The sequence below is a fragment of the Peromyscus maniculatus genome, chromosome 21, assembly GCF_049852395.1.
Source record: "Peromyscus maniculatus bairdii isolate BWxNUB_F1_BW_parent chromosome 21, HU_Pman_BW_mat_3.1, whole genome shotgun sequence".
In the NCBI taxonomy this organism is placed as follows: Eukaryota; Metazoa; Chordata; class Mammalia; order Rodentia; family Cricetidae; genus Peromyscus; species Peromyscus maniculatus.
The window spans coordinates 8,359,385-8,377,681 of NC_134872.1; the positions used below are offsets into that span (position 1 = coordinate 8,359,385).

At 43.6% G+C, this 18,297-nt stretch overlaps 1 protein-coding gene across 4 annotated transcripts in view; it reads left to right on the forward strand.

Moving 5' to 3' along the window:
* Positions 1-18,297, forward strand: part of Zfand3 (zinc finger AN1-type containing 3) — a 241,628-nt gene that overhangs the window by 197,887 nt on the left and 25,444 nt on the right. For all 4 annotated transcript variants that reach the window (XM_076557533.1, XM_076557531.1, XM_076557532.1 and 1 more), the window contains one exon: positions 17,904-18,071. In XM_076557533.1, coding sequence (XP_076413648.1) covers positions 17,904-18,071 — 168 coding nt within the window. The remainder of the gene's footprint in view (positions 1-17,903; positions 18,072-18,297) is intronic.

The following is an 18,297-nucleotide window of genomic DNA, read 5'->3' on the forward strand; positions in this document are numbered from 1 at the left end:
TGGTAGGTGCCTTAAATATGAAGTCCAGTGTCTCCCTTCTACCCCAGGAAGTCTTTGATAGTCACCAACTCCAGCTTTCTCCTCTCGCTGGGATGGCTGGCTGAGAACCTCTCTCCCCGTTCTCACTGGGTCGGCTTCCTCCGCTGGCTGGCAATTCTGTTTGTCTTTCAGCACTTCTTGGGACTTTATTCCAGTCCTCATACTTGTTCTCTGATCCTTCTCTGTAGTGCTCTGTCCTTGTTCGTGACATAATTGAGGACGCAGTTCTTTTTCTGTCTTTGTAGGGCTGCTCCCTTTGCTGACTCGTCTTGAGGACATTTTTCAGTTTACCTTGGTCTCCATGCTCTGGTTCTCATTTGCTGAGCTAAGCGTGGTTCTCTGGTGGCATCTAAAAAAGAAGCCTTAGTTAGTGCAGAGGGTGGGTTCCTTCTACCATGTCTCTTGAATGGGGCTATTAGTAGAGGTTTTCCTTGGGATGGAGTCCAGTAGGTATGCTGACTAGTAGAATTAGTTGTAAGCAAGTTGAAAACTGTTGTCAGGTGTTCACATTAAGGAAGAGAATGTGGTCTGGGAGACCGTGGACACACTGTGTCTGTTCAGCCTGTTCAGTTCCTTTATAGAATGCCTGGCCAGAGTTTTGCCAGGCAGTGGGCTGGCTGCCAGCCCAGAGCTTGCAGGCTCACGCGGCACTTCTGCAGATACACTTTGAGTGGTTCCCTGGCCTTCTGCTCTGGTTCTCAAGACGTTCCCCGCTTCCTGCTTTTTCTGAGACCATTTTCTTTGCTCACAGTGGCTTGAAGCTGCCAAAGTCAGCTGTGATCTCCATCGCCCACTGAGAACGTCTTTAGAACTTGGTCTAAAATTTCTTTGCTGGGCCTGAGAGAGGGTTCAGTGATGAAGAGCAGTTGCTGCCCTTCCAGAGACGGTCGATGGGCTCACATCTGCCCATGGCTTTCCCTTCTGGTCTCTGTGGACACCTGTGGGTAGCAGGCGTGTGCACGGCACACACACAAAATCCTTTAAAAAAATCCCTTGCCTGTTAAATATGTTAAACATACAATTACTTTATTGAAATAGGTTTATTCTTAATGTTTTTTAAATGCTTTTTCAGATTTCTCCTGAGAAAGAGCAGAAAATACATTTATGCTGTGTGATAGTCGTCCCTGTCCTGACCCATGTCCTCACCTGCCCCACCAAGTACTTTGCCACTGAGCTGTGTCCCCAACTCCTTTTTGACTTTTTATTTTTTAAGACAGGTTTTGTTTGTTCTGTTCTGCTTTTGTGGTTTTAGTCCTTGTTTTAAAAGTTAATTTCAGTGTATATATTAATGAAAAGCAGTCCTTGCAGAGTTTTCACAAGCTTGCTGTGTTTAAAAATAAATATGCCTCATTTCTCAAACTCTCTGTTTTTTTTAATGTATACTTGCATATTCCTCTTTTAGCACAATTTAGGGCCCATAGAAGGTTACTCATTTTTGTGTGGCTAAAATCATGGTTTAAAAGAAGACTTGCATCTAAACCAACAACATGAGGAAACATTTTAGCCAATAAATTTGGTTGTTTATGATTAAAAATCAGAAAGTTTAACCTTGGAGACATTTTTGTCACGGGGGACCTAGTATTGTGATTAGTTATCTGAACAGCCAAGTGCCTCTGTGGACTTTGTTAACCAGCCTCCCACTATATGTGTATACTTATTTTTGGTACACGCACATGCTCTGCTATAAAAGCTTCTTTGGCCTTATGCTCCCTGCCATTCTGAATTCTCTGTTTCATTACCACTGTCCACTTACAGAGTTTCAGAAAGCCATTCCCAAATAGCAGAACCACAACTTGGAATTTTAAATAAGCCACATCTCTATTAACTCTACAGATGGGGGAATTAGTTACCTGTTATGCATTTCCCACATTCATCCGCCCTTTCAGAACTTATTAAAAATGCGTACGTGTATAAGCTAGAAGTAGGGCATTGACTCAGTGTGTTCATTTCTGTTACTCTAGTGAAGGCAGAGGATGTAACATAATCTTGATGGCCTTTCTACCTTGAACGTGGCATGTGTTCACTTGATAGAAAGTATACTGGCAGCTGCTGCTTTTTTTTTTCTAGAAAAAGTTGAACTCTTCTCCAAAGATAATGTTATTACATCATAGTTTGAATTATGTATCTAGATATACGAGGTGGCTTTTAAAAGATATATGGTTGGGGAGAGATTAGTGCGGTAGAAGCTGAGTCATCCGTGCGTTTGTTTCTAGCCTGGCACAGACTGGTAGTTCTTGTAACCGACAAGATTCAGCTCCCCATTTCCCCATGACAACTGTTGATAAATGCATTTGTAGAAGAGTAAAATCACATTTCAATGTCTTGGCCGTCCTCATTCCTAGAATAGCAGTTGCAGTAATTGACATAATTAAAAATGGATCCTTATTGGGTTTAGAGGGATACAGGCTAGGAATGACCTGTCAAAGTCTGTGACAGATTATAAAGGTAAGTAGGCCTCACAGACCTGGAAAAGGGTGTCACCTCCCTGTTGTCAGCCTCAAATGTCTGTCACAAGTTTTCCCATCGCACCATAAGTGTGGTCAGTATTTCTGGGAAGAAGTTCAGAAGGCTCTCTCTGCCAGTCATCTGCAAGCTTGGTTACTTAATCTGGTATATTATGTGTAGGATGTTCTTTTTGGACATAATTTCAGGCTTACCAGAAAAGTTAGGGGAGTGTGTAAAATTCTCAGGTACTTCCTATACACTTAGTTCTTCAGAGTTGATGTTTTTAACTACACGTTTCTACCACTTTTTATCTCTACCCATACCTATCTCCCTTATTGAGTAAGTTGCAGATTCAGTATTCTTTCACATAAAATCTTTAATGTGTAATTTCTTAAAACCAAGAATTAGTCTTATATGATTATGATACAGTTTTCAGAACTTAAAGTTTAACTTTAATGTAATACATAGTAGTTTTAGTACGGTTGTTCAAAGTGTGGACAGCTTGATAAATCTTTCATCAAAGCAGGTTCAGCAGCTGGGTGGTGGTGGCACACACCTTTAATCCCAGCACTCAGGAGGCAGAGGCAGGTGGACCTCTTTGAGTTTGAGGCCAGCCTGGTCTACAAAGTGAGTTCCAATACAGCCAGGACTGCTTCACAGAGAAACCCTGTTTTGGGAAAAAAATAAATAAATAAAAAGAGTTACATGTTTCAAATATGTGTGACAAACAGTTTTCATAATAATAATTTTTATTAATTCTTTTTAATTTTCTAGTGGCTCATTTTATGAATGGGGTTATTTCTCCTTTACAAACTTGTTTTATTTATTTATTTGTTTATTTTTTATTTATTTTTGAGACAGAATTTATTGTGTAGCCTGGCTGTCCTGGAACTCACTGTCCAGTAGTTTAGGCTGGCCTCAAACTCCTAGAAATCCACCTGCCTCTGCCTCCTGATTGCTAGGATTAAAGGCTTTCGCTACCATTGTCTGGCAGTTTTCGTTTTGTTTTTTTTTTTAAGGTGGCTTTTTCCACTTGGTACCTTTGGTAGAGCCCATGATTGATGCAATCCCTTTCTCCACTTGGTACCCTTGGTAGAGCCCATGATTGATGCAGTGCCAAGTATGGAATGCCTGCTGCTCTGGCTCTGATTGAGAAAAGGCTACAGTGTTCTTTCTAGGCACAGGGGAGAAATGTGAAGTTAGGTTCAGTGTAGCCTCACTTCAGAAGTTGTTGAAATGTGCACCTAGGTTATTTATTTATAGGCTTAAGGATTTTCCCTGACACTAATGAGTCAAAGGCTAGCTTTTGGGTAGAAGAAGCTAAGTGATAGGTTGGAAGAGGAACTGAATTAAGCTCAATGCTAAATTGGAAGCAAAAATAGTTTAAAAGCAAATGAGCTGTTTAATTTTAGCAGCTACTCAGTCATGCATTCAAGCTGATTTTCTTTAAACAGCAAAATAAAAATGTTCAAACATTTTCCCTTTCATTAAACCTGTAGCACACATCCCCTAGATGCCAGCTTCTCATGACAGGAACCTGTCATCATGAGGAACCTGCCTTTACAGAAGTCAGCTCTTCTCTTCCTTCATTATTGCTGTGCTGAGCACCATTGTAGCCAGCCATGTAGCTGATGCTGTACCTTACCTGGAAGCTTACATTGTAAGTCAAATAGGTAAACAATTGAAGATTTAAAAAGCACTCCAAGAAAGGATAAAATGAGATGGTTTAAATGAAAGACTTTAAAAATAACTCATGAAACTTGAATAGTATCTATTTATCTTCACCCATTTCCCTTCCCTGCTCCTATAGTCAGTGTTTCTGTGTAAAAGATGGGTTGTCAATCTTTTTGACAAGAACAAAACAAAGCAAAAGGAAAAACCAGCTTAGGTTCACACCTGGGCAAGTCATTGGTGCTTTGGAGACCAAGATACTGGAGTATAATCTTTTGAAGACGCCTGATTCTGTCTATACCTTCTAACTCTCTTCAAATATTAGGCAGCAATAGGAGGAAGTAGCTGTAGTTATCAGAGTTACCCACTATCTCAAAACAGTTATAAGACTCAAGAGGCCTACTGTGAAAACCTCTAGACTTAATGGGATTGGAGCATAGATGATTTACTCCACATTTTTAGGAAGCTTAGCCCTTAAATTTGTGTTTTGAGAAATTAAATACAAACAGTATTACCCACCCTGTACATAATTACATGAAAATAAGTGTGGCTGTATCTATTCTGTGAATACATAAAGATACAAATCTTACTTTTGTGGTAGTACTGAAGAAGATTGTACAGCAGAAATTCAAGATGATTCTTTTCATGAATTCAAGTCTTTGGATTTTCATTCTCGCCACTGATTTGTAGTCAAGAGATATCAGTTAGAAGGCATGTGGCTGGAGTGTAGGGAACTTTTTTTCCTTGGGGTTTCCTTCCTCTTTTCTTCCCTTCCTCTCCTCCCTCTACTTCCTGAATGCTGGGGTTCCAAATTTGGGCTTCCATGCCCAGAACTCTTGAGTTTATCTTTAAATTATTATTATTAATAATAATAATAATAATAATAATAATAATAATTATTATTATTATAATAACAGTTGTGAGCCACTGTTGGGTACTGGGAAATCAAACCTGGGTTTTCTGGAAGAGCAGCCAGTGCTCATGTCTTCTGGGCCATCTCTCCAGCCCCTCTGTCTCCCCCTCCCCTTCCTATCCCCTCCCCTCCTTCTCCTTAGTAACCCAGGTTTGTCTCAGACTCACTATATAGCTGAGGCTGATCTTGAATTTCTAACCCTATGACCTCTATCTCCTGAATGTTAAGATTACAAATATGTTTTACCATACCTGGTTTATACAGTGCTGGGAATCAAACCCAGAGCTTTGTGTATGCTAGGCAAACACTCTGCTGAACTATGTCCCCAGCTCCTTGAGTTTCTCTCTTTTTCTTTTCTCTCTTTGTCTCCTTAGTAGTGTTTCCTTATTCTGTTTTGCTCTACTGTGCTAATAGTTGTAAAAATCAGTGCTTTATGACACTGAACTCTAAGGTAGCCAAGGAAGTTATAAAAAGAAAAGCTTGTAGAGTGAAGGCTATTAGCAGTCTGAATAAGAAGTGGGGGATCTGTGGGGATACAGTTCAGTTGGGCTAGCAGGAATGGTCTTGCTAATGAAGATGCCAAACTCAGGAAGTGATGCCAGGCCCCAGAAGAGGACTGCTGTATTTATTGCTGGCCTCACAGACTCTCCTGACTACCTACCTCTTGGAATTTAGCACCTGGTCATGCCCTCTTGGTCAATAGAAGAGGCACTTAACAGACCAGGGTGGTGACATACAGGTTTCAGAAATTTATAGATTTGTGGGCTACTGGCGTGTGTGTGTGTGTGTGTGTGTGTGTGTGTGTGTGTGTGTGTGTGTGTGTGTGTGTGTGTGTTTATATAAGGCTATGTGGCATATAAGCTGGAAGAGCCTGTCAGGGAGTTGAAGCATCTTTGACTTGTGGGGGACCATGGAAAGCTGAGGTGACTTGGTTTGCCTTTCCTGTTTGTTAAAATAGAGTTTCAAATGAAGTTACCTAACTTGGTTCTAAGCTGTTTATACCATCCTTCAAGTAGTCAATAAAGATTGATTGTGGATTTTTTTCCTACAGTAACATGACAGTGATTGAAATCCAGTATTAAGCCTAAGATGTGACAGATAGTACAAGTTAACATGTCAAGAAAGAAAGACAGACAGAGAAGGGGAAAGAGGGAGGAAAGATGATTTTATTATAAGTTAAATTATTGTAATAGTAGAAATTCAGAGAGTTATTAGCCGGTATGGGAAGAACAGAGTCAGACATCATATATAAATCATACTCTAAAAGAGCCGTGGACAGAGTTGCTTGACAGACAGCTCTCCCAGAGAAATTAATGGTGGTTGTGGTCAGGTTCTGAGACAGCGAGAGGAGCTTGTCTTCATTTCCACTCTGGGGCCAGAGTTTGTCCCTCCCTTGTTCTAGGGACCACTGGTCCTTCATATGTGTAGAGAGTAGGAGGAGCTCAATCCTGTAGTGTTGCTCTGTGGAAGAGCAGAGGTAGAGTCTTCACGGCTAGCAGCCATTGTGTGGGACAGCTGAATGGTTGCGGGACAGACTCCCCCAGCTCAGAATCTTGCTCTACAGAGTTCTGGCCGAGAACTGGGAAGCTCCTTTACCCTGTGTCTTGGTGTTCCCATCGGTGAGATTCAGGAAATAATAATACCTACCTCACAGCCTTGCAGAAAATAAATTAGTTAACATATGTGAAATATTTGTACTTTGTTAGCATTTGATTGCTGTTATTGCAGAAGCTTAATAAAAGGAGTCTCTTCAGTCATATATCTGCCTACTTTGATGAATGGTTTTAAAAATCATGTTGGATAAGCCATGTGTGGTGGCACACACCTTCAATTCCAGCATGCAAGAGGAGGAAATGGGTGCATCTCTGTAACTTCTCAAGGCCAGCCTGGTCTACATAGCAAGTTCCAGGCCAGCCAGGGCTACACAGTGTGGCCCTGTCTCCAAACAAAACAAAAATACTACGTTGGTCAGAAGGTTACATGTTATTTGATTCTATTCATATAGCCATGTGTACACATCTGGAAGCATTCTTGAAGTAACCAAAGTATAGAAACAGATGACAGAAAAGCGATAAGACGACAGCAAACAAGGGGTTTGGAAGCTGACGAGATTCTGAAAGAGCAGTCTGGAGCCTGGTGGAGTAATGCATGCCTGTGGTCCGAGCACCTGACTTTGAGGCCGTTTTAGGTAACAGAGAAATTCCATAAGAAAAGAACAAGCAGCATGAAGGGTTCCTGTGGTTATGGAAATGCTGCATGTCTGAAAATATCCATCTATATCAGTTGCCTGGCTGAGGAAAGTGAGTGAAGAAAGAGTACATGACATTTTTGTTGTTGTTGTTGTTGGTTCTTATAACTATGTGTAAAAAGGTCTAAGATTATTGATAGAGAAGAATTGGTGATGAAAGCCTGTGTGGACAGATCAATATGTTAAACATCACAGAAGGAAAACTGAGCTGACCACTGACACGGAATGGGATGTGTTGGACTCCCAGGGTGGGGTGAGGGTGGAATTAAACTAGGTGGTGTCATTCAAAGGGGAAAGATAACCAACATTTTTCATTTTCATGTCAAACATACCATATCAAACATACAAGCAAAACCCCTCAGATGTGCTCTGCAAGTGCCTTTTTTCACACTCTGTGAAATGGTCCACTTAGATCTTATGTAAAGAGAAGGCTGGTGAGTGAGAGCTCACTATGGATGTAGTACATTAGGTGGGCATAATAGAAGATGGCTAGGGTGACACATGGGAACCAAAGCCACCTACCTTTTTGATCACATTGAAGGTTTAGCTCAGGAGATGCCCTTTTCTGATCTTTCTTCCCTTAATCAACTCCCCTCACTCTAAGTATAGGATTTCTACTTTTTGTGTTCTTAGCACTCTATTCATATGTCAAAAACCACTTACTAGGCCATAGATAGATAGATAGATAGATAGATAGGTAGGTAGGTAGGTAGGTAGGTAGGTAGGTAGGTAGGTAGGTAGATAGATAGATAGATAGATAGATAGATAGATAGATAGATAGATAGATACATGGTGCTTAATGTCATAGCCTGCACAGAGTAGTCATTAATCTAGAAGCCTGATCAGTTACATAGCTCAGATAAACTGAGGATGTTACTAAATGAGATTGTGATTATTGAGAATGAACTTTGTTATGCTTTTCATTTATGTTTTTAATATAAGTATTTTCTTAGTTTTTAAAAAATAATAACTTAGCCGGGTGGTGGTGGCACACACCTTTAATCCCAACACTTGGGAGGCAGAGGCAAGCGGACCTCTAAGTTCGAGGCAGCCTGGGCTACAGAGTTCAGGACAGCCAAGGCTACACAATGAACCCCTGTCTTGAAACCTCCCCCCACAAAAGACATAAAAAATAGCAACTTGAGCTGTTTAACAATGAATGCGTGTTTAATGGCTGTCATGAACAATATCACACAGTAGCTCAGGAGGGGAAAGGCGGTCTTCCACAAGCCAAGTGAAAGGGGATACTTAGAAGAATGATTTGCATTAGTCACGGGGAATACAATCAGACTGAAGGAAGTGATGAGTAAGTAGTACTAGTAGTTAGGTCACCTCATAAATGCTGTTAAACATCCACTCCTTGACAAGGCGTAAATGACCTTACCCCATGTTCAGTGTGTGTCAGGTGCTTTGGAGGTAGAGGACTCCTCCCTCCGAACTCCAGAGGACCTAGGCGGATCACAGGGTGCCTCCCCTTGGTGTGCGCTATGAGGGCTTGTTGGGTGCCTGCTGAATTTTTTTTTAGTTTTGGTTTTGAATATGAATTAGAGGAGAAGTGTGCAATTAATTTCCTTTCTTAAAAGTTAAATGATAGTATCCTATATAGGTTCATAAACAGAATGATTTGGGACATGGCACATTCCACAGGAAAACTAGCAAAGACATTTGAAAAGTCCATGTGGTGCTTCTGAAAATAATGTCTTTTAGTCAAGAGAAGTCTTTGCAGTATGGAGGGCAGCCGAGTGATAGGGCACTTTCTAGTGTGCTCAAGGCCTCGGGTTTAGTGGTGGTGGTAATAATAAAGCATTTGTGTGGAAGCACCTTTCACATTGCTGCCATGTAGACAGTTAGATGAGAGCATTCACCCCTAGAAGATTTCTGTTGTGGTGTGCTTTTTGAGCATTCTGGAGGTGGAGACCCTCAAAGTTTGATGCATTCTCAAGAGTGCTGGTGCTACACCACCCAATTTCCCCATTTTCTATTATCAGCTAGGGGAAGATGCAGAGGTGTGTGCTCAGATCATAGGGTGTGCAAGAGGATGAGCCCATCCTGCACACCTAAGAGTGTAGAACAAATTGCCAGAGAAAATAGGTTGAAATAAGGAGTGAGATTGGAAGGTGGGTGGGGTTCATGGCTAAAAATTGTGCGGTCTAGCAGGTTGTGAACAGTTGATTGTTAAGTGGTTATGATCTAGGACTGGTATCTAACTGTATGTAAGCTGAATTCATCTCTAAAGACATAAAAGTATTCTTTACAAGATTTTAGTCATCAGCCTCTAGAATCTTATTCTCTCTCTGTGCAATGTTTTTATTTTGTTTATATGTTTTAACTTGTTACTCTGAAATTATTCTAAGGTCATTAGAAATATAACAGAGAAAGGGGAAAATCCCATTTGAACAAAGTGCAAAAAATAACTTTTTAAATGGGTAATGAGGGAGTTCACGGTCTTGAAGTTTTTGTGATGCACAGAGTAAAATGCCAGGAGAAGGTGAATCTAATCCCTCCACATGCTCCAAAAGCAAAGCATCGGAAGAAACCTGTAAAACAGGCCTTTTTCAAGTCTCTTTTATCAGTGTTCAAGGGAGGGTGGTGCTTTTCGTGGACAGAGGTTTTAGCAGCTTAAGCTCCTTTAAATGGTAGAAGGAGAGACAGCAGTGATGTGTGAGGGTTCATTAATTATTGCTCTTTCTGATGTTTGCACAGGCTGTTGGGATCATAAATGTCAATCTGTCAAGAGACTGTGATAGGTTCTAAAAAAACTGATTGAGTACCTCAAAAGCTGCCACAGAGCCTGAGATTAAACGGGCTCCTCTCTTAGAGGTGTGGAAGGCGTGGGCGGAGGGGTTGGGAGACTTGCTTCTTTGTTGCACTTTGGCTCTGGCTCCGGGGTTCTGGGTGGAGGGCTGGCTGGAGCAGAGGGTGCGAGTCTGCCTGAGATGTCAGCAGGCCACAGCTACTGTTAGCCTAAGCCTGGGTGGGCGTGGGCTGGCAGCTGCACAGTGCCAGGAGAGTAAGAGAGCTGGGCTGCAATTTTGACAGGCCTGACACAATTCATTTGGAGATTTTCAGGAGAGAACATGAGTAATAAAGACAAGAACAGTGACAGGAGGGAACAAACGTGCATCTCTGTCAGAGACAAAACAGTTTGAGAAGCAGCAGCCCTGTTTGTTGCCGTCAGGCTTCCGCTGTAAATGTATTCCTGAGTTGAAAGACTCGGTGCTAGTTACTGTCTGTACTTGGCTAGCAAAGTCCAATTAGAGGAATTTCTCTCTGTAGACATTTGTTTTTTAAAAACACTGTACTTGTTTCCTCTGTCACATGTTGAGCAGTGGTTGCCTTCAGACCAAGAAATTGGACACAGGTAAAATCGGTGAAATTTTCCTTAGAAGATCTCACGTGGTGTCTTTGTCATTGTTAAACACTGGCTGAGAAAGCGGGGTCTAAAGGGCCGGGAGCTGTGAGCCTGGCGTGGGAGTGCAGCAGCCTGCGTGGGTATACCCAGCCTAGAGTAGTTCTCAAGAGGAAACACTGAAGAAATGTGCTTTGTTGGCTCTTTATGAAGGACCTTAATTAGGAGTCACTCCTGACTCCTGGGGTGGGACCGTGTCTAGCTTGCCACTGCAGCTCCTCCTGCTGCTAATGAGCATGCTCCTTTCTGGGACGTGTTTCTTCTGACAGTTAGAGCTGAGTGTGAGAGTTATTTCTGTTCACCTTGCTCTCCACATTTAACCCTTACTGCCCAAGTTCAGCATATGCAAACAGATTAATTAGATGGTTTCTGCCATTGTTCCCCAAACTGAAAATGCTTCAAGTTAGAGGGACTGAAACTTAGAAGCAGGTGGCAGATAATCACAGTTGATTCCAGGTGAACAGTAGATGGCTCTTTTAATGTTAACTCATGTTTGGGTCTTTTCTGGTAGTCCTTTTCTAACTGACGTAAAATTTATAATTGAATAGTTGAATTATTTAGTTCATTATTATGTAATTAGAATCCCTACACTAGACATCTGTTTCTCTTATTTAGGCAACTCATCCCAGGCACAGGGTTTCATTAAATAATTAGCAGAGGAGATGTAAAATTCTTCCATAGGCATGGTGCTGAGCCTATAGACTCCTGTTTATTTCATTAGCTTCTAATTAAAACACCAAGTTGACCAGTGAGAAAATATCAGAAAATGACTTGCTTCACTAAGAAGTGACATAAAACTCAGCCACCTGAATGGCAGCATGCTGCAGACAGTTTGAGTGGGGAACTTCATTCCACTCTCCTCACATTAGGGGACATTAGAGGACACTAGGGTTTCTTTCCAGTTAATGTAGACCATCAGTGAGGGCAGAGGAAATCAGTGTACCCCAGGGCTTCAACACTGTGGGTCTCTTAGTGTCTGGGAAGAGGACAGAGACTCGAAGAAGACACAGTCTGCTGGGCAGTTCATCTAGGTGTAGAACAGGGCTTCGCAACTTGTGGGTCACAGCCCATTGGGATTGAACAACCCTTTCATAGGGTTGCATATCAGATATCCTCAATATCGGATATCTGCATTACAATTCCTAACAGCAAAATTAGTTAGGAAGTAGCAATGAAATAATTTTATGGTTGGGGATCACGACAACATGAGGAACTGCATTAAAAGGTGGTAACATTAGGGAGGTTGAGAACCACTGGTGTATAGTCACATAGGACTGCTGCTCACAACACAGCTTGTACACACGTTTGGTTGTAAACTGATGCAGATCCTGGGACACGGACCCTCAGAGGAACAACTAGTTCTTTAGGATGGCCGGTGCATTGTAGCAGAAACTGTTGGCAGCATCACAGGCCTCCCTCTGACCTGTTGTTCCAAGAATACCTCCTTTCTATTGCCTACAAGAACATTAACTTCTCAGTGTTTAGAGTGGTCAGAGGGACCGTGGAGATTTGTTCCCTAGAGTTATTGTTGACCCTCTCAGGCATATTGTCTGATGCCTGGGCTGTCCTAACTTTAGGGACCCCATCAAAAGCAAGTGCTCAGTCAAGACCCCTGGCAGTAAGACCGTGCAGACAGGAAGTTTGGTTCCCAGTCACAGTGGCATGCAAAGCAAATGCTTTTCTTTACATCCCCTCCCTGATGCAGAAGAACAGGACTTCTTGCTCTGTTGACACCCAAAGTTAAAGTTTCCTCTAGAAACGGAAGACTGTGCTCCACAGAAGATGGCACACTTGGCCATTTGGGTCAGACTCTTCAAAAGAGCTTTGAGTTCCAGCTCTGTGCGTGTCCCAACACGTGTACCTGTCAGAGGTGTGCGTGAAAAGGTCCATGAGCTGAGGGTCATTCTCATGTGATAAGTACATTGGCATCATGTATACCGTTTGTGTTTAGCTTGCTTGCTTACTCATTCCTTCCTTCATCCATTAATGGGCGGGGTCTCACTATGTGACTCAGCTTCATTTATTTACTTGTTTGTTTATTTATTTATGGGCAGGGTCTCACTGTGTAGCCCTTCTGGCCTGGAAGTTGCTGTGTAGACCCTGATGGCCTTGAATGTCCGGAGATCTGTCTACCTTTACTTCTAGAGTGCTGAGACTAAAATTGTGGTGTGTCACCATACTCATCTTTTTGTTGTTCTGATTGTTTTTTTTTTTTAAGTTTTGAGGCTGGAGAGAGGGTTCAAAGGTAAACAGCTCTTCCTTCTCTTGCAGAGAACTGGAGTGTAGTTCCCCACCAGCTGGTTTACAACTACCTGTAACTCTAGTTCCAAGAAATCTGAGATCCTCTTCTGACCTCAGAGAGCTTCCACATATATGTAGTGTGGGGCACACACTTGCCCCTTCTCTCCTCCTCCAAATAATTTTAAAATAGAGAAGTTTTCCGCTTCCATATTGTATCGATCACACCTCTCATCCCAGATTAAGAGACTTTTCTTAAAAAGATACTTCAAATAGGACAAGCAGTACAGGTTTTTGTTAGGTATCTAAATAGGGTTGTTATCACAAATAGTGCCATTTTTGTGGAAAAAGACCCCCGGGAGAGCAGTGTGGCTCATGCAAGGTGAATTCTTTTGGCTGGCTGCTTTGTAATGATTTACATTTAGATTGTTGCTTTTTGCTCTTGTGGAGCAAAAGGAGGGGGGCTGGCCTGTGTGACAGGCAGCCTTAGTAACCATACTAACTGGGTCTGGACAGCTTCGTTCAGCAGACCTAGAAAATAGGCAAGAGTTGCTTTCAGTTGTTTTCATCAGAGGGCTTATGTAGTTGGTTTGTGTTGGGGGAGAATGTCATACAGGACTGGAAGAGTTGAATGAGGTGAGCACTGAAGCTTGCACTTGTGCAGAATGATGCAGTGCATGTGTCCGCTGCTGTACTGGGGGCAGGACTGGAGCTGTGGACACACTCCCCTTCTGCTGCTGTTGAAGCCACTAAAGCTCAGCCTCCATTCCACACAGAGCAGGTTTGGGAAAGGCACAGAGATAGCCTGTGCCAACATATCATCATGCTACAGCTTCTCAGAAAGCCCCTTCAAGTAGAAAACAAGGACTGCCAGGAGAGGATTCTCTCATTCAACCAGTGCTTTTGTCAGTCAGTAAGCAGGTGAATGTGTCCCCTTTCCCCCAACAGGCCTAAGGGATGTGTGGTTTCCATTCCTTTGACAGACGCCCAGCAGGCAAGTCTCTTGGGTTAGTCTGCTCATGGTCTCCTTCTGTTGCAGAAGGGAGGGCAAGTGGAACAGCTCACATCCTGCACATAGGAAGGGTCCAGGGCCAGACAGTCCCCAAGGAACGAACACACACACACACACACACACACACACAATGACCTCCCTCCCTAGCCAGGCCTTGCCTTCCACAGCTGTACCACTTCCAACCCAGTCTCTTTACAGTTTGAAAACACCAGTGGATGGAACTGTTAGCAGAGATTTGTCTCAGAGCTGCCTCACAGACAGAGCCAGAGTGTGCCCTACTAACCCCCTGGTTATCTAGTCAGATTAATAAGACTGACCCTCACAGAAGGAATAGAAGGCAGGCCAAGAGAGGGCCAGGATAGTGTGATTCATGTGTGATAATCCAGGAACAAGACTTAGTTGAAATTTGCCTGTGGAGCGAAGACTTAAAGAGTTGGTAGCCCTGGGTGACAGTGTTGTGCAGAGAGAACTGAAAGGAAAGAGGCAGTCTGGGGGTGAGTGTGGGTGGTGCCCAAGACACAGGGGGAAAGAGAGCTTGGAAGAGCAGATTGTGCAGGACCTTTTGAGACTGTTGATAAGTGTAGCTGGAGTGTTCTCCAGTGTCCACCTGACTCCTGCAGCCGCTCAGACCCAAGTAAACACACAGAGACTTATATTGCTTATGAACTGTATGGCTGTGGCAGGCTTCTTGCTATCTAGTTCTTATATCTTAAATTAACCCATTTCTATTAATCTATAAGTTGCCACCTGGCTTGTGGCTTACCGGTACTTTTACATCTTGCTTCTTCTGTGTCTGGCTGGCGACTCCTGACTCAGCCTTCCTGTTCCCAGAATTCTCTTCTCTGCCTATCCCACCTATACTATACTTCCTGCCTGGCTGCTGGCCAATCAGTGTTTTATTAATCAGTCATTCAGAGCAACACATTCACAGCATACAGAGTGATATCCACAGCAGATAAGCACTTAGACCTCTTCTTTGGGGGAGGGTTGGTAGTGGTTTGAAGCACGGAGGTGATCAGGGAGACGGTCCAGGGGTTCCTGATGATCTAGACTGGGTGCAGTGGCTGCTTTAGACCATAGCAAGTAAATCTGTAGGTAAGAGCTGGTGACAGAACAGAACTATCCTGGAGCTTTAGTCAGAGGCACCTTCCTTTCCCAGGAAGCAGTGTAGCCATTGCTCCAGGATGTAGGAGCCTTGTGTGTGAGCAGTGGCCAGTGTCCCTTCCCTGGGTGTACTGCTCACTGGAACAAGCATGTACCTCAGAGCGACTTCTGACCAGCCAGCCTGAGCCAAGGACAGGAGTTCATGTGAACCTGGCTGCATTGTAGGTACTTCCCGAGGTAATGTGAAGATAAAATTGTTGGTCATCGTCCCTTCCTACAGCTGTCACAGGTCCCGCATCCACCCCTACAGCCGCTCCCTCCCCCAGTGCAGGCAGAGACAGTGCTCGTGAACAAGCAGGACTCGTGTCAAGTAGGGCTAGTGTGTGCTTAGGAGTTGACTAGAACTGGTTGTCACTCACCCATAGAAGGTCACCCGGGGGTACAGGGTTCTGTAAACGCTGCAAGTATAGTCTGGTGGGGGTTTTTTTGTTTGTTTGTTTGTTTGTTTGTTTTTTTGTTTTTGTTTTTTGTTTTTTTTTTTTGAAGAGTTAACAGTCTTAGAGCTGGAGAGATGATTCAGTGGTTAAAAGTGTTGTATACTGCTCTTGCAGAGGACTTGGATTCAGTTCCTAGTTACCTGTAACTTCATCTCCGGGGAATCTGACACCCTCTTCTGACCTTCATGAGCACCCGCACCCTTGTGTCTCCCACCTCCATAGTTAAAAAAATCTTTGTTGTTGTTATTTTGAGACAGGGTTTCTCTGTGTGGCCCTGATTGTCTTGGAACTTGCTTTGTGGACCAGGCCCTGAGTACTGGGATTAAAGACATGTGCCACCCTCCCTGTCCCCCACCACCCAGCTTAAAATAAAATCTCAAAAAAAGATTACAGGGATATAACTCAGTTTACAGTGGAGTGTTTGTCTGGCCCTGGGTTTGTCTCCCAGCTCTGCATAAACTTACATGTCTACAGTCTTTACCCTTGGGGTGCAGGACTAAGGTGGTCTCCTGATACGGAGGTTCTCAGTCTGTGGGTGATAACTCTTCACTCCTTTGACCTCCCACCACAGGGGGCGCATAGCAGATGTCCTGCATATAGACATTTACATTGTGATTCATAACAGTAGCGGAAATGCAGTTATGAGGTAGCAGTGAGATAATGTTTGTGGTTGGGGGTCACCACGACATGAGGAACTATTAAAGCATTGCAGCATTAGGAAGGTTGGGAACCACTGCTCTAATACATAGCAAATTTTTGGCCAGCTTGGGCTGGAGACTCTGTCTTTAGAACAAAAGTAAAGTACCCAAGAACAGGTAAATAGCCAGCCCAAGTGAGCCTGGAGTTTGGTGAAGTGGGGGTGTTGTAAAGCGGGGCCCATCTCTATCTGGAATGCTCTCCTTGTGAAAACGTCTAGTCTTGCGGGCCGCAGAAATATATCATAAGAACTCAGCTGGTTATGGCAAAGTCACTACCTGGAGGGATCAGGGAATTCCTCCAGAGGAAGCCAAATCCCAAGGAGTTTTTGGTGTTACTTGGCTTGTTATATATCAGCTGTCTTCTGTTATGAAAATCATGTGTGCCTTCATAGCTTTCCCAATTGACTTTTCCCTAAGAAGGACTAACAGTGTAGACTGAGCACTCTCTGGACATACACATTCCAGGTAATTTGGAGAACAGCCTCAGGGAAAGGCTTTCTCTGGAATCAGATATCTCCCTTAGCCACTTTCAAGGACTACAGGAAACACCACCCAGGTGGGCGCCCATTGTTAGTCCCAGGTGGACTAACAGTGATAACAGCCCACATGCAAGTCTCCTGACTTACGGTAAATTCCACAAGGAGACACCGCCTAGGAGAGGTGGACGTTAAGTAATAGCCTTACACAATTTAGCTCGGACCCTCCCTTTTTATATACCGGGACTTCCAGGGCATAGGGGAGAAGAAAAAGAGAATGGAAGAACTAGATGGGTAAGAACTTGAGAGGAACAAACTGAGATGGGGAAGAACTAGATTGAAGGGCTAAAAGAGAGGACTAGAGGAACGAGATGGAAGATGAGGAAGAGCCAGATGGGGAAGAACAAGATAAAAAAGAGCCAGATGAGAGAGAAGGAGACGAGAGAGGAGCTGATAGGGGAAAGAACTAGATAGATGAGAACCTAGAAGGGACAGAACTAGATGAAGGAATTAAGATAGAACATAGAGGGGACAATAGATAAATATAGAGAGAAATCAGGCAAGAAAGGAGCTAGACATGAGAACAGAACTGAAGCTGTGTATAAAGGATGTTATGCCAGAGGAATTAAAGCGAATGGATCAAAGAACTCTGAGTGCGTAGACTGATTTACCGACCCTAAAGATTCTCTGCTGGTTGATAGAGCCTTCCGCGGACCCTGGGAGGGGACTATCGAGGGGCTGGACCCCCATAGTCCTCGTTAGTCTAGTTCCAGAAATCCGACATAGAGGTGCCTTTTTTAAAAAGAGATTTATTTATTTATTTATTGTGTATATGGTGTTTTGCCTGCATGCACCCCTGCCCGCCAGAAGAGGGCACTAGATCTCATTACAGATGGTTGTGAGCCTCCATGTGGGTGCTAGGAATTGCACTCAGGACCTCTGGAAGAGCAGCCAGTTCTCTTAACTGCTGAACTCAGGCTGGCTTGTCAGGAGTCAGCTCTGAAGTATGTGCTTGTCCCGGTGATGCTCACACTGGCCTAGTTCATGGTCAGGAGCAGTACCATGGTCAGATACGTGCTTAGCACTGCTCTAGACAGTCGTGTCTGCGCAGTCAGGCACTAACCCTCATCCCCAAATGTGTTGTTTTGGTCAGATTCACAGTCTGAGAACGAGGCTTCACCTGTGAAACGGCCGAGACTACTAGAGAGCACCGAGCGACCTGAGGAGAGCAGCCGGTCGAAGCAGAAGAGTCGGCGTAGGTGCTTCCAGTGCCAGACCAAGCTGGAGCTGGTCCAGCAGGAACTGGGATCCTGTCGCTGTGGTGAGCACCCTACCCAAGGCACCCTCCTGATCCCATGCTGTCTCAGGCAGGACTTGCTGTTCCACCGTCTCCCTCCTCGCCCTTCTGCTGCCTTCCCATTGGCGACTTTAGAAGTTAACAGACTAGTAAGAGTCTGCTATGTGCCATAAGACAGAGATTGAATCCATCTTAGATGAGCTTTTAGTGACAGATGCTTTCTCCCCACCCCCTTTTCAACTGGTCTGAT